Below are 16,909 nucleotides of genomic sequence, written 5' to 3' on the forward strand. Positions count from 1 at the left end.
TGTGTATAATAAGACTGGAGTAATTCTGCTTATTTGATATTTTTGGAGCCTTCACTGTCCAATCTGAATAAAAAAACTACTTCATCAACATAAATAAATGGTTAGTTTCAGGTCACCATTAATGATAAAATAAAGATGAATTCTCAAGATATCATCCAGAGATAAAGCAACAAAAAAAAAATTAACAATCTGAGCTATCTTCTCATCTGGATTACATAATTAAGAGTATAACTGAACTAATAAAAAATTAAGTGACTAAATGTTAGCGGTGTGTCTCAACAGTTAAAGCTTTAATGTTGATGTATTTCAGCCTATGAACCATAGCCTATGAACACTCACTAAACTAGCAACTGTTTTTGTAATATTTCTAAACAAAAAAATTATTAGGATGGAATGAGTGCAGTATAATGTAAAATCAAAAGTAAGAGTTATTTAATAAAATCTTCATGTTAAGCATCTTATTTAAAGCCAATTGAAATAGCAAAATATCAGTATTAATAACAAATATAAGTAGCTAAAACACAGGTAAACCCAAGTGTTGATATTTCAAAGTAACTGACATTTGAAGTAAATAAAAAAATAAGAAATACAACACATTAAACACAGAGTAATATATATAGGACATTTTGCACACAAAGAGATTACACAATTTCAAGTGTCATTACTTTTAACCAAAAAAAAAAAAAATGATGCCAACAATGTAACTGTGAATACAGTGGACCCCCGCATAACGATCACCTCTGAATGAGACCAATTATGTAAGTGTATTTATGTAAGTGCGTTTGTACGTGTATGTTTGGGGGTCTGAAATGGACTAATCTACTTCACAATATTCCTTATGGGAACAAATTCGGTCAATACTGGCACCTGAACATACTTCTGGAGTGAAAAAATATCGTTAACCGGGGTCCACTGTACTAGGATAACAGAACACTCATGTGCCGAGATTCAGTATTTACAATAAAGAGAGAGCAATAAACACAACTCATTTTCATAGCAGCAGCTGACTATCTCTAGGTCTCTCTTCATCTCTGGCATCATCTTCCTCCTCTTCCAGATTATCATCCTCCTCCTCATCTTCCTCCTCTTTCAGTATACCTCCTCTTGCACCTCCATCTGCCTGAGGATCCACAGTGTACCTCCTTCCCCTGCCTCTTCTAGTACGAGGCATCGCTACTGGCCGTAGGGAAAACCTTTGCATGTAGAGTGAACCACAGTAGATCAAGAAGGTAGTGAATTGTAAGATGCCCAGGAAGTAGAGATAAAAGTCAAGGTGATTGTCATTGATGTTGCCATAGTCAGTCATATTACTGAGCCAAAAAGGGCTCACAAGGTGGAGCAGTGCTGTACCTAGAAGGGAACCAATGCCTTCCATAGTGTAAAATAAACCCATGATCATTCCCTGGAATGACCGAGGTGCAGCAGAATATGCAAATTCCAAACCTGAAAAACAGAAAATGCAGTACATAAAAAATGAATTTATATAACAATACAAAAAAAGAATGATAAGACTTTATAAATGAAAAATTCATTACAGTGAAAACTATTACATGCACACATTTGTATAATGCAGAGAATACATAGCTTGGAGATTAGGAGGTGCAGAGTTACCAAAAGTATTATATTATCAAGAGAGCTGAGGAGGGATTTTTGAGGTGGTTTGAACATTTAGAGAGGATGGAGAAAAACAGGATGACTTGGAGGGTGTATAAATCTGTAGTGGAGGGAAGGTGGGGTAGAGGTCACCTTAGAAAAAGTAGGAGGGAGTAAAACAGGTTTTTGTGTACAAGGAGCATGGACATCCAGCAGGAATGTGTGAGCATGTTAGATAGGGGGTGAGCAGAAGCAAATAGTTTTGGAACTTATAGAGCTGTTGGAGTGCAAACAAGGAAACATTTTATGAAGGGATTCAGGAAAACCAGTTAGCTGAACTTCAGTCTTGGAGGTGGAAAGCACAGTGCCTGCAATCTGAAAGAAAGGTGGAGATATTTGCAGTTTGGAGGGACATCTATAGTACCTGTGTGCTTCTGGCAAGACAATGATAAAGTGAATGATGGTAGAAGTGTTTCTTCTCTTTCAGGTCATCCTGCCTCTGTTCGAGACAGCCAGTGTGTTAAGAAAAACTTGTGTTTGGGCTGTGTTACAAGTAATTCAGAAATTTATGTTAAATGATGCATGATAAAGTAAGAAATGTAAGATATGAAGCAAGAGTAGCCAAAGAGAAGAAAATCTACAATGATTGCAGCACATGGATAGTGCAGCAAATTATAACTTTGCAAGGAAAATAGTGATGATCAAATAAGCAACATCAAGGTAGAGGAAAGGATTACACATGAAAAAGATCCAATAATAGCATAAAGAAGAATAGGCACACAAATATTATGTTTAGATAAAGCCAAATAGAAGCTTATGTCATGAACTTGAAGGGAAGGTTATGGGGAAGAAGAGGAATTGGGAACATGATGATGATGTAGATACTGTATATAGATAGATACACACAAATGCACAAGTTCACCAAACGTGAATCACTGTTAGGGAGTTACAAGAAAAAATAAAAACAGCTATTGCACAAAAAAATATAAATAAATACCATAAAGTGTCATATGGTATGGTATACAACATAATGTAAGACCCTCAAGGGGTAAGTGCAGCAAATTTAAAATAATTTCTTATAAGCAGTATTGGGATATATGCTATAAATATTTACTTTCATCATGTAACATTTAATTATATGCATACCTAATTAGAACTAAGTACCCTACTTAAGTTTTTTAAATACCTGTAATGTTTAGAAAAAATGAGAAAAATTTACAGAAACTAGGTACACCTACAATTTCACCTTAGACAATGCAGCATGTTACCTGGCACTGGGGAATACTGTATATAGTGGTACCCCGAGTTTCGAACTGCTCTCAACTCGACCAATTATGTAAGTGTATTATTATAAGTGCTCTTGTAAGTGTATTTTTGGGGGTCTGAAACGGACTAATCTAATTTACATTATTCCTTGCAGGAACAAATTTATTCGGTAATAGCACTCGAACAGCCTTCTAGAAAGAAGAAAGTTCGAAACTTGAGGTACCACTGTATATATACATAGGAACAAGGACTAGATTCATTTTTTTTTCAACAAGTCTGCCATCTCCCACCTAGGCAGGGTGACCCAAAAAGAAAGAAAATTCCCAAAACGAAAATACTTTCATCATCATTCAACACTTTCACCTCACTCAAACATAATCACTGTTTTTGCAGAGGTGCCCAGATACAACAGTTTAGAAGCATATATAAAGACACAATATAAAAAGTGACCTGAAATAATTACAATATCAGGGCCCCAGTTATATATATACTCTCCTAATTACACATCCTACCAAACTGCCAATATCCCAAACCCCTCCTTTAAAGTGCAGGCATTGTACTTTCCATTTCCAGAACTCAAGTCCAGTTATATAAAAATAACCGGTTTCCCTGAATCCCTTCACTAAATATTACCCTGCTCACACTCCAACAGCTCATCAGATCCCAAAAACCATTCATCTCCATTCACTCTTATCTAACACGCTCATGCATGCTTGCTGGAAGTCCAAGCCCCTCACCCACAAAACCTCCTTTACCCCCTCCCTCTAACCTTTTCGAGGACAACCCCTACCCCCCCCCCTTCCTTCCCCTACAGATTCATACGCTCTCCATGTCATTCTACTTTGATCCATTCTCTCTAAATGACCAAACCACCTCAACAACCCCTCTTCAGCCCTCTGACTAATACTTTTATTAACTCCACACCTCATTTCCACATTTCAAATTCTCAGCATAATATTTACACCACACATTGCCCTTAGACAGATTCGTATCTAGATATAATGTAACCACAGTGTTCAACAGAGATTTTGGTAAAAAATACATGTACCTTTAAACAAATCTAAAAATATACAATTTACAAATGAAATCTGGACACACTGTTACTGGTCTATATAACTGGGCTATAGTGCTACTGAAGCACTATACTAATTTCAACTGCAATGTTTGTTTATTTTTGGTAAGACAGCTAAAGAATAAGTGATAAGAAAGTGTTTGCATCATTCTGTCACGATGGGAAAGTAATGATGTGTTAAAAAAATTAATATAATAAACTACATGCATCTCCATGGGAAAGTGAAGACGAATCCCTCCTCTGTAAACCATGCATGTCGTAAGAGGCTACTAAAATGCCAGGAGCATGGGGCTAGTAACCCCTTCTCTTGTATAAATTACCAAATGTAAACAGAAGAAAAACTTTTGTTTCTTCTATTTTGGGTTACCCTGCCTCGGTGGGAGATGGCCAGTGTGTGTAAAAAAAATACATACATACATACATACATACATCTTTTACAAACACTCGCTAGTTAAGCTTGACTTGGATTCGTACCTGCAATACTAGCGAAGAGTTCTGCAGCCCCAACTAGAACATACTGAGGAATTTGCCAGAAGATAGAAATGTTAACAGCATGGTAAGTTACATTGCCCACAATCTGATCAATATGAGATGAATTACTGAAAAAAAAAGAGAGAAATTATTAGCATTACACACAGTCACTGAAATATTTTGCTTCTGCTTCTTTTTACCCACATTACACTTGAATTTTGTTACATTACATAAAAAAAACACCAAAAAACACAAGTGAAATAGGGGTGATAAAAACAATTTTTTTTTTTAATCAGGTTTAACGTCCTATCTCAGTGGGAGACAGTCAGTGTTAAAAATAAACAAACGTATAATTTTATCATAAATTAAATAATACAGTAATGTATATCAGTGACGAGCAGGAAGGCTCTCAGTGATTAAGTAAGTAAGTTTATTCAGGTATACACAAATACAGTTACATAGAATTATCATACATAGCAGCATATGTGTAGAGAACCTCGGATAACCCAAAAAAGTCAGACAGAGTGACCCTACCAATTAGAATGGTAAGATTTTGCCCAGGTATAGAGAAGTGGAATATTTTTCAGGTGCAAAACTGTTGCTGTTATCTGAGGTCTCTTCTGTATAAGAGTCAAATTATGGAAAATAAAGTGCATTATGTGACCCTTATGGGTTTACTGTTATTTTCTTATATAATAACAATAACATGGCAAAAATCCTGTAATATTCTCCACTAAATTAATAACTTTAAACAGTGATGAGTTAAAAGGCAGGTCTAAAGTTTTTTTTTAGATCAGATTGAACTTTACTTTCATTACAATACACCCACTCTCACTTTCATTACAATACACCCACTCTCACTTTCATTACAATATACCCACTCTCACATTCATTACAATACACCCACTCTCACTTTCATTACAATATACCCACTCTCACTTTCATTACAATACACCCACTCTCACGTTCATTACAATATACCCACTCTCACGTTCATTACAATACACCCACTCTCACTTTCATTACAATATACCCACTCTCACTTTCATTACAATACACCCACTCTCACGTTCATTACAATATACCCACTCTCACGTTCATTACAATACACCCACTCTCACTTTCATTACAATATACCCACTCTCACTTTCATTACAATACACCCACTCTCATGTTCATTACAATACACCCACTCTCACGTTCATTACAATACACCAACTCTCACTTTCATTACAATACACCCACTCTCATGTTCATTACAATATACCCACTCTCACTTTCATTACAATATACCCACTCTCACTTTCATTACAATACACCCACTCTCATGTTCATTACAATATGCCCACTCTCACTTTCATTACAATACACTCACTCTCATGTTCATTACAATACACCCACTCTCACATTCATTACACCCACTCTCACGTTCATTACAATACACCCACTCTCACGTTCATTACAATACACCCACTCTCACTTTCATTACAATATACCCACTCTCACGTTCATTACAATACACCCACTCTCACGTTCATTACAATACACCCACTCTCACTTTCATTACAATATACCCACTCTTACTTTCATTACACATTAAACTGTACACTACGTCATGTCCACTTTCAAAAATGAGCATATGATTGATTTACAAAGTAGATTCTAATTATATTCTTATGGAAGCTCTAAACCCATAGGTATTGTAGTAAGTGCTTGGGGAATGAAAGACAACCAAGTCTGATCCAAGGACAGCAAGGGTAACACCAATTTCTTGGAATAAAAACCCTGGCACCAGCATCAATGCATCTCACTCGAAGAGGGAATGCTGATAAAATAAATTACATGGTACCCTCTTCTGAATAAGTAACACAACATGAACAAGTACTGAATCAAATGTTCCAAATCAACTTACTCAGTCCGCCAGAGGAATATCCTGTATGACTCTAGACCACCTGCAGTCATGACAGCTAAGATACTGAACACCATACCAATACCTTTAAAGAAAAGCAAATATGTTAGCTGTACCTATAAAGACAAGCAGTATTTCAGCTGTAACATATAAAAGCAAGTGTCTTAGCTGTGCATATAAAGAAAAGCAAGAACAGTATCTTGTATGTATCCACAAAGAAATAAAAGTAATCTCCTCCTAAGAAAATCAAATTTATCATGACTAAATATTTATATAAAAATATTAATTTTTCAGACACAAAAATCAGAAAGAAAATAAATGACCACAAGGAAAATGCACATACCAATCCTGAAAAGCATGGACATGCGTATGCCTGCTCGATCCATGATTGGGTAGAGAAAACTGGTAAGAAGAGGGATAGCTCCAATCAGAAACAGCTGATTGAAGAGGGTGAGCCATGCAGCTGGTACCTGCAGACAGAAATCTATAATATCATTCACTACCATCCTCACACAATTAAACGCTACTGTTCTGTACTTTTTCATTCAGGATAGTTACTTTGTCTGATTAATTCTCCTACTGTAAAGAATAAAAAGGGACAATACCATGACTGGAACAATACACAAATAGCCTGACTTGGATTATTAACTTGTCCAAGTCGAACCGAAACACTATCGTAAGTTTCATTCTCCTATGTGCAGGATAGTTGTGTATTCTCCTACTGTGTCTGCTCCAGATTCACTAGTATGTTCTAGAACTATCAGTTTAAATGCTAGGAAAGTGCTGGATTAAAGAAGTTAGTGCAGTTTATAGCAGTGCTGACAGTTGCCTCAATCAGTTTTACTCAAGCACCAAAAGTGAATAAGGGAAATTACCAACAAACCTCTTGTGGTCTTCACAAGGGAACTGGACAAGTTCTTCAAATCAGGGCCTGACCTGCCAGGCTGTGGTTTATACTTTGGACTGCATGTGGCCTGTAGTAACAACCTGGTTGATCAAACTTTGATCCTCCAAGAGGCCTTGTCTGGGACCAGGTGTTGACCCCCAGAAACATCCTTCAGGTATATCCCATATTTACGTCAATCCAAAAAATAGTGGTGATATGTCTCATCAGGGTAATAATTATACACGTGCTTTATAGATTGATGACTAAGAGAGGAAAAGAGAGAGAGAAAAATGTGAGCTTGAGAAAGTGGTAAGTTGTAGAGGTATCCGATATGTGAATACATAACTACCTCTGAGGACACCAATGTGAATACAGCGGACCCTCATTTTTCGTAAGCATCGGAAGTCGTAACTTTCAAAAATCGTAACTTTTTTTTACCAAAATATTGACTCGCAAATTGTCGTTTGACTCACAAATAGTTGTTCTTCCTAGGTGCATATGCACAGCTCTGAGTGGCCTCACACTCCATTCACAGCCAGTGTGCCATTGTTTATCAGCTATTGAGGACGATCCCACACGTTCATACGTTACATTTCGTAATATTCCATTTGTTTTAGTGCTTGCAACTGCTAAATAAGCCACCATGGCCCCAAAGAAAGCTCCTAGTGCCAGGCCTTTGGTAAAGAATGTGAGGAATACGATAGAATTCAAGAAAGAACTCGTAGCAAAGTATCAAAGTGGAGGAGGAAGAGTGATTCAGTGACTCAATGATATGCAAAATATTAAAGCAGCACGAGTTGATAAAGGCTATAGTGCCAGCCAGAGATAAAGTGTAGCATTAACAGTGTAGCAAGTAAGTTAAGCGATTAATCGATAAAAAAAAGACAGCACGAACCTAACTCCTCCAATGTTGTTGGAGTTACATAGGGCTACTGAGAACACCGCCGTCTCTGCTGGCCTTCACCACCACTATGTATGGCTTATGCTCGCAGTGGCCCTTATACACCCAACAATAAAACACACCACCACTCGTGACACATGTAATGACATTCTTTATTCATTCTGGAGTATATGTCATGTTTCTATGTTATTAATATTGTTTATTATGTCATATTAGATGAATTGTGATAGATAAATAAGCCATAGAGTTGATATTAGTGTCATATTAAAGGACTATCTTGTCCTGCCTCCAAACACACTCCCCTGCTGCCGCCACAATTCCTAACATGTGTAATGGCATATTTTATTCATACACCAACAAGAGTCTTCAATAAAGGTAAGTGTGATGTTATTATTGTTTTATTCTTCATGTCTCATTGTTTTCTGTGTATGTAAATCTATATTTCATGTAAAAAATTATTTTTTTGTTAATACTTTTGATCTGAAATGGATTAACTGGATTTATGTTATTTCTTATGGGGAAAATAGTTTCACAAATTGTCAATTTCGCTATTAGTCACACTCTCTGGAATGGATTAATTGCAAAAAACGAGGGTCCACTGTAGCTAATTTGTTAATTTGAAATAACACATCGCTGAATAGTTTCATACAAATTAAAGAATTAAAAAGACACAACAGCGTGACTGGAACAATACACAAATAACCCGCACATAGAAGAAAGAAACTCATGATGATGTTTCAGTCCCACTTGAACGCACATAGGTAAGTGAGCCACGAAGGTAAGGGAGCAAATATATATACTGGCCCCATTACCCTCATGTGTAAGTGCGTGACTAGGTAATGGTCCAAGTCAGACCAAAATGTTGTCATAAGCTTTTCTCCTATGTATGTGTGGGTTATCTGTGTACTCATATAAAATATATGTTATTTAAAAACCAAGAAAAAATCTCAGCACTTATCTCAAACAATTGCAATTTTATAAAAAAAAAATCCAAATTTACTGACTAAACTGCATTATACTGGAACCCATCACACCTAAATCAAATGACCATTTACTAAATATAAATGTGTATTTGATAAAGTAAAAACTAAGGAAAAAAACTGAACATCTCTCCCAAAACAATAAGAGCCTATCATACCGCTCCTTATTTTCAATGGTAAACTACGTTTGCTCTGAATGAGATTTCTCTGAGTAATCTTTTCTAGGAATGTCCATTATCCCCCCATTCAGAGCAAAAGTATACCAGTCAGTGAATGTGCATATAATATAGTGCTGGTTAAGACATCATACCACAGTCATATCAAAGCCTCGTTATAAAAATAATAACTTAAGTCAGTAATGAGAATGCAGGTGTGATTCAATCAAACTTACATTGAATTTCTCTGCCTTATCTGTCTGTAGTGTATCATCTGTATTATTGTGGTGGTCAGTGCCATGAATAGAGAAGTGCATGTGCAAACCCTGGGCCTGAAAACTTGTCTCCATCTGCAAAATAAAAACCAGTTTTATGATAATGACAAACTTAAGGCAACTGCAATATTAAAGAATTAGACACATGTGCAACATCTACAAATAAAGATACTCAGATGTTACACATGTGTCTAATTCTTCAACTGTCAGTACTGTATACCTTTCATGTACAACTGCAATACTGTACCACAAACTAACCAAACTGTAGAAAAGGACACTTGTATACTGGTCAGGACGTTTACTAAAGGAAACGTTTTGCCACAAGTGGTGAAATATTACCTCTAATAAATGTCCTGAGCTGTACACTGGTGTCATTTTCCCCAGTTTGTCAGTGTCACTATACCACTTACAACCAAACTAACCAAAGTCACATAAATCTGCTCTCTTGTCTATGGTTCACTCTCTCCATCAATATTTGATGCTAGGTTTAAAATATTTACATATGTTTATGTCAACAATAACTAGAAACAGTACACAAACTGCACTCATAACTTCAGAGATGCTTTTAACCGATTTTGTCGAAAGAAATTAAAAAAATCATGCAAACATACTGAATTATGCATTTCGGTGTTATATGTTGCCTTTCAAATTAAAATCTTCATAACAGTGGTTCCAAAACTCTTTTAAGCAAATATATTTCTATCTTCATTATGTCCATCTTTATTTATCTTAACTGATAAAGAACAAACAGATCACTGACACTGGGTAAGGGAAAAAATTTCCTGTCACACAAGGCATGTAATTTTTTTCCAAAGAAGTAATGACAGGATAGGTTTTTATATTTTAGATGAGAACAGTACTGTACTAGGTGTCCAATACTCAATTCGTAAGTAATATTGATACAAGTAAAGATCTGCTGAAGTTATGAATATTCTGGATATTGCAGATGCAAACTTATAAAACAAAAAGTGAGAAATTGTGGAAAAAAAAAATGTAATTATGCCAGAAAATTACCCAAATATACTTTAATATATGGTACTTTTTTTCAGAGGAAATTGCAATGCTTGACAACACTGTGTGAAAAGACCCTATATACAATACCTGGAAATACACCAGCCAATAAGGTATGAGAGCAGTGAAGACATTAAGCAACTTCCCAAGTGAACGCACATCGTCTACTGCAGACTCATGGAAGGAACCACCAAATCGTATTTTTGCTCTATCAAGAAATCTTGGTTCCAAGTGAAGAGGACTAGTAAAAATAAAAATGCACCATTCAATTCATACAATGCAAGGATCTCTTCCAAATTAATACTACCATCACCCTCATCGACAAAATTTATTAGAACATTAAACAAGGGCTTATACAAATATTAATTGCCTAAAGCCTATGAAAGAATTAAATGTATATCAGAAATGCCTAGATGATCTTAGATTTTACTGAAGCATCTAGAGCTTTAATTTATTGAATTAACATTACACTCAGATATAGTGAGTGTGTTTCCTTCTTTGAGTTACCTTGCCTTCAAGGCAGATGGTCACTGATGTAAAATAAAAAACAAAAAGCTGACAGTAACAAAAATACAACCTCCTTCTTTCAACATACCAGCCGTATCCCACCGAGGTGGGGTGGCCCAAAAGAAAAAACTAAAGTTTCTCCTTTTAAATTTAGTAATATATACAGGAGAAGGGGTTACTAGCCCCTTGCTCCCGGCATTTTAGTCGCCTCTTACGACACGCATGGCTTACAGAGGAAGAATTCTGTTCCACTTCCCCATGGAGATAAGAGGAAATAAACAAGAACAAGAATTAGAAAGAAAATAGAAGAAAACCCAGAGGGGTGTGTATATATATGCTTGTACATGTATGTGTAGTGTGACCTAAGTGTAAGTAGAAGTAGCAAGACTTACCTGTAATCTTGCATATTTATGAGACAGACAAAAGACACCAGCAATCCTACCATCATGTAAAACAATTACAGGCTTTCGTTTTACACTCACTTGGCAGGACGGTAGTACCTCCCTGGACGGCTGCTGTCTACCAACCTACTACCTACAAAATACAACCTACTAAATATTAATAAATATTCATGAAATGTTAAAAACACTTTGCAATGCTTTGCAAAGATATTACCTGGAATTGGGATTGGGTTGATTATACCTCCAATGTCGAAACTGAGCGCATATGGATGCCCAAATGATCTTAAGGATGTTACCTATTACACTGCCCTCTGGTGGCACAATGTGGTAACAAGGTAGAAGCATGATGAACAATATCAGAGCCAAAAGTAGGCAAACTGTAAATAAACAAAATATTATATATTAAATGATTTCCCAATGATCATATTATGGTAGATTCTGTACATATTTTATAGTTTTTTTTTTTTCAACAAGTCAGCCGTCTCCCACCGAGGCAGGGTGACCCAAAAAGAAAATACTTTCATCTTAATTCAACACTTTCACCTCACTCACACATAATCACTGTTTTTGCAGAGGTGCCAAGAATACAACAGTTTAGAAGTATATATGTATATAAATACACAATATATCCCTCCAAACTGCCAATATCCCAAACCCTTCCTTTAGAATGCAGGCATTGTACTTCCCATTTCCGGGACTCAAGTCCGGTTATATAAAATAACCGGTTTCCCTGAATCCCTTCACTAAATATTACCCTGCTCACACTCCAACAGCTCGTCAGGTCCCAAATACCATTTGTCTCCATTCACTCTTATCTAACACACTCACACACACTTGCTGGAAGTCCAAACCCCTCGCCCACAACACCTCCTTTACCCCCTCCCTCCAACCTTTTCAAGGACGACCCCTACCCCGACTTCCATCTCCTACAGATTTATATGCTCTCCATGTCATTCTACTTTGATCCATTCTCTCTAAATGACCAAACCACCTCAACAAACCCTCTTCAGCCCTCTGACTAATACTTTTATTAACTCCACTCCTTCTCCTAATTTCCACACTCCGAATTTTCTGCATAATATTTACACCACACATTGCTGTAAGACAGGACATCTCCCCTGTAATCTTAGCTGTGAAACATCAACCTGCGGTGGTTAATTCATAGTGTATAACAGTTGGGCCCTATGTTAAAAATGAAATAAAATCCTCTGAGCAGAAGACTGTAAGAGAGTATCTTACCTGAAGCAATAAGGTATCCACAAAAGAAGCCATTAGAGCAAATTCCTGGGTTGTCTTGTTCAATGTAAGAGATAGCCCCAACACCAACAAGACTGCCAAGGTTGATGCACCAGTAAAACCAGTTGAAGAATGCCCGAGTCTTGTGTGGATTTGCAGTATTAAGCTGGAAGGACCAAAACATTTTGCATTAAATTTTAACAATATTTAAAGGAGGGGTTTGGGATATTGGTTGTTTGGAGTGACATCTAAACTGTGATTATGTATGAATGATGGTGAAAGTGTTGAACGATGATGAAATTGTTTCTTTCTTTTAGGGTTTTTCTTTCTCTCTGGGTCACCCTGCCTCGGTGGAAAATGGCCAATGTGTTAAAAAAAAATCAATACAGAAAAAGACTTCTTTTGCACCAGTACACCACAATTTTCCAAGAAAATCTGAAGCAGCCTCACAAATTTTTGCCATATATTTTTAGAAATCTTACACTGAAATTCATAAAAGCATCATGTTCAAATTTCTTTTTTTTTTTTCAACACATCGGCCATTTTCCACAGACAGGGTAACCCAAAAATGAAGAAACACTTTCTTCATCACTCACTCCACCACTGTCTTGCCAGAGGCATGCCAATACTACAGTTGAAAAACTGCAACATATCCTTACTCCTCATTCAGAGTGCAGGCACTGTACTTCCCCCTTCAATATTTATTAAAGGTACTTTATTTTATCATACCTTTTTTTTTTTTTAACATACTGGCTGTATTCCACCAGGAAAGGGTGACCCAAAAACAAGGAACACAGTTATCATTCACTCACCATCATATAATTTGCAAAGTTTGCAAGCTTGACAAAGGAAGGGACACACAACCTCTTCCCTTATGCACCTTAAGTGTATTTAAGTGCTTACCTGTTCATTACATTAGTTTTTTATTCTGTAATGTGGAAAACCTAAAACACCATTACAATACCTAATTATGAATCTCAGTTATCTAAGCAGAAAAAATAATCTTTCAGTGTCAAATTTTGATTTCAACAAAGTCTTTAAACAAAACACAGAACACAGAATAAAGAGCTAATCTGACAATGTTTTACTATAGTACAATGCTTAATGCTGTCTAGAAAATAAATGATATATCTTATGTGGCATTTTGTGAATGTACTTGGCCCCACTTGCTGTTAACAGAAACTTTACATAAAAAAATTAATTACAAAAGTGAATAATATTATGTACTGCATAAAAAAAGGGGCTAGTAACCCTTTCTCCTGTACAAATTAATAAATGTAAAAAGAAGAAAAATTTTGTTTCTTCTTTTTTTGGGGTCACCCTGCCTCGGTGGGAGATGGCCGTTATATTAAAAAAAAAATCGCATAAACACCAATGATCTCTACATCTATCTCATTTCTTTACTGTCAGGTCAACTACCCTCATACAGTAATTATAAACAATGCATGCTGTAGCTGCTGCCAACCATAGTTTTTCTTCACAGAAAGAACAATGGAATAATTTATAAAAGGGGGATACTAAATGCTACACCAAAATACCGTGACTGAAAAATTGCATTATTATAGTCTTCGTGTAACACAGCACACACACATTTCATACTAAGCTAAAAGAAAGAGTTTAAGATCCTAAAAAAAAATCCTTAAAATCACTTGGTAAATGACACAAATGTTATGTAGAGATCATAAATGTTTATATTAAACATAACAAAAAAAAAATCCCTCTTACCATACCTGTTCAGCACCGAAAGGTGCAATGTTGCTCTTGACAATGCCGACCCCTAAGCCCACAATTGTGACTGATACATAAACCGCAACTTTGCAAGGCGCATTAGGAGTATCACTCAGCTCACTGTCTGTGAATTTCATAGAAATTATCAAGGTAATACAATCAACAGGCATTAAAGTAATATATATGGTGATAATTCTGAAAATAAATTTCTTCATATTTAAATTAAAATGCCCAATTAAATCTAAATACTGTACATAATTATACATGTTACCTACAGCTGTGGTCAAAACAATCATCTCGTAGGGAAGGGAAAGGGGAAGATACAACATCCGGTCACCTTACATCCAGTGCCATTATGTACAATGAACAAAATTAGCACATGGGTGTTAATCAAATGTTGTAGGTTGCATCCTGGAAAATGGTAATGCAATCATACAATGGGGCAATTACGCTGCGAGAGGGATATTTGCACCACCACCTAAAAGTTCTCATTACCTGGGTAGTTTCCAGAATATGTACTACTTATAAAAACATATGTATTTGGAATCTACTTACCGATCAAGTATTAACACTCATTTTGGAGACTAGGTACTCAGATAATGGGTACTTTTAGGTGGTGGCACAACTGCCTCTCCCATGGAACAATTGCCTCATTCTCTTGTACTATATGGATGTTGCTAGGGCAAGGCTTTGAAATAAACTACAGTAAAAACTCAAAGAAAAAATCTATATATCTTCTGTTTAATTATTTTAATAATTTTTAATAAGAAAAATCACATCAGCCATTTTACATGGATGCAGGATGACTCTCTGAAGCAGGACAGCCACCACTCAGCAAGTACTACCTCCAATAGTTAAGTCTGGCTAACCACCCCCTTTAAATCCATTCATACACATACAGTACTTGCTTTCCTATCTTTTTAATTTTTTCCTATTCTCCTATACATCAATTACTATGTAAATATTCATTATTTTCACTTGCAAGTGCGTGGTGCATGTACATGCACACACATGCACACACGTGCACACACATGTGCATACACACAAACACACACACATGCACACACTCATTGCTCACTGCAAAAAGTGGCAACTGCTTCATTCATGTGACAGTCATGCCTTATTGTGGAATCCATGTGAGTTTCAAAAGTTCCTTCAAAATATCCACCTTCACATGAGAGCTCTCCTAAGGGGACCAGACATCAGAAGTAAAATATAAATAAATAAATAAATAATTTTTTTTTTTCAACAAGTCGGCCGTCTCCCACCGAGGCAGGGAGACCCAAAAAGAAAGAAAATCCCCAAAAGGAAAATACTTTCATCATCATTCAACACTTTCACCTCACTCACACATAATCACTGTTTTTGCAGAGGTGCCCAGAATACAACAGTTTAGAAGTTTTTTTTTTTTTTCAACAAGTCAGCCGTCTCCCACTGAGGCAGGGTGACCCAAAAAAGAAAGAAAATCCCCAAAAAGAAAATACTTTCATCATCATTCAACACTTTCACCTCACTCACACATTATCACTGTTTTTGCAGAGGTGCTCAGAAACACAACAGTTTAGAAGCATATACGTATAAAGATACACAACATATCCCTCCAAACTGCTAATATCCCAAACCCCTCCTTTAGAGTGCAGGCATTGTACTTCCCAATTTCCAGGACTCGAGTCCGGCTATATAAAAATAACCGGTTTCCCTGAATCCCTTCACTAAATATTACCCTGCTCACACTCCAAAAGATCGTCAGGTCCCAAATACCATTCGTCTCCATTCACTCCTATTGAACATGCTCATGCACGCCTGCTGGAAGTCCAAGCCCCACACCCACAAAACCTCCTTTACCCCTTCCTTCCAACCTTTTCGAGGACGACCCCCTACCCCGCCTTCCTTCTCCTACGGATTTAAATGCTCTCCATGTCATTCTACTTTGATCCATTCTCTCTAAATGACCAAACCACCTCAACCACCTCAAACCACCTCTTCAGCCCTCTGACTAATACTTTTATTAACTCCACACCTTCTCCTAATTTCCACACTCCGAATTTTCTGCATAATATTTACACCACACATTGCCCTTAGACAGGACATCTCCACTGCCTCCAACTGCCTCCTCACTGCTGCATTCACAACCCAAGCTTCACACCCATATAAGAGTGTTGGTACTACTATACTTTCATACATTCCCTTCTTTGCCTCCATAGATAACGTTTTTTGACTCCACATATACCTCAACGCACCACTCGCCTTTTTTCCCTCATCAATTCTATGATTAACCTCATCCTTCATAAATCCATCCCCCGACACGTCAACTCCCAAGTATCTGAAAACATTCACTTCTTCCATACTCCTCCTCCCCAATTTGATATCCAATTTTTCTTTATTTAAATCCTTTGATACCCTCATCACTTTACTCTTTTCTATGCTCACTTTCAACTTTCTACCTTTACACACACTCACAAATTCATCCACTAACCTTTGAAATTTTTCTTTAGAATCTCCCATAAGCACAGTATCA

General features: G+C 36.6%; 1 protein-coding gene across 1 annotated transcript; it reads right to left on the bottom strand.

The window, feature by feature from the left end:
• Window positions 1–854: 854 nt before the first annotated feature.
• Window positions 855–14,515, bottom strand: LOC128687588 (solute carrier family 15 member 4; the record flags this gene model as incomplete). The annotated part of the gene is given in 9 exon segments (XM_053775126.2): window positions 855–1,443; window positions 4,406–4,530; window positions 6,315–6,396; window positions 6,655–6,781; window positions 9,470–9,583; window positions 10,610–10,760; window positions 11,642–11,804; window positions 12,667–12,829; window positions 14,394–14,515. Coding segments are annotated over 9 exon segments (1,499 nt in total), but the record flags the coding sequence as incomplete, so codon positions are not given.
• Between the last annotated feature and the right edge of the window lie 2,394 nt (window positions 14,516–16,909).

The sequence above is a fragment of the Cherax quadricarinatus genome, chromosome 11, assembly GCF_038502225.1.
Source record: "Cherax quadricarinatus isolate ZL_2023a chromosome 11, ASM3850222v1, whole genome shotgun sequence".
Classification (NCBI taxonomy): Eukaryota; Metazoa; Arthropoda; class Malacostraca; order Decapoda; family Parastacidae; genus Cherax; species Cherax quadricarinatus.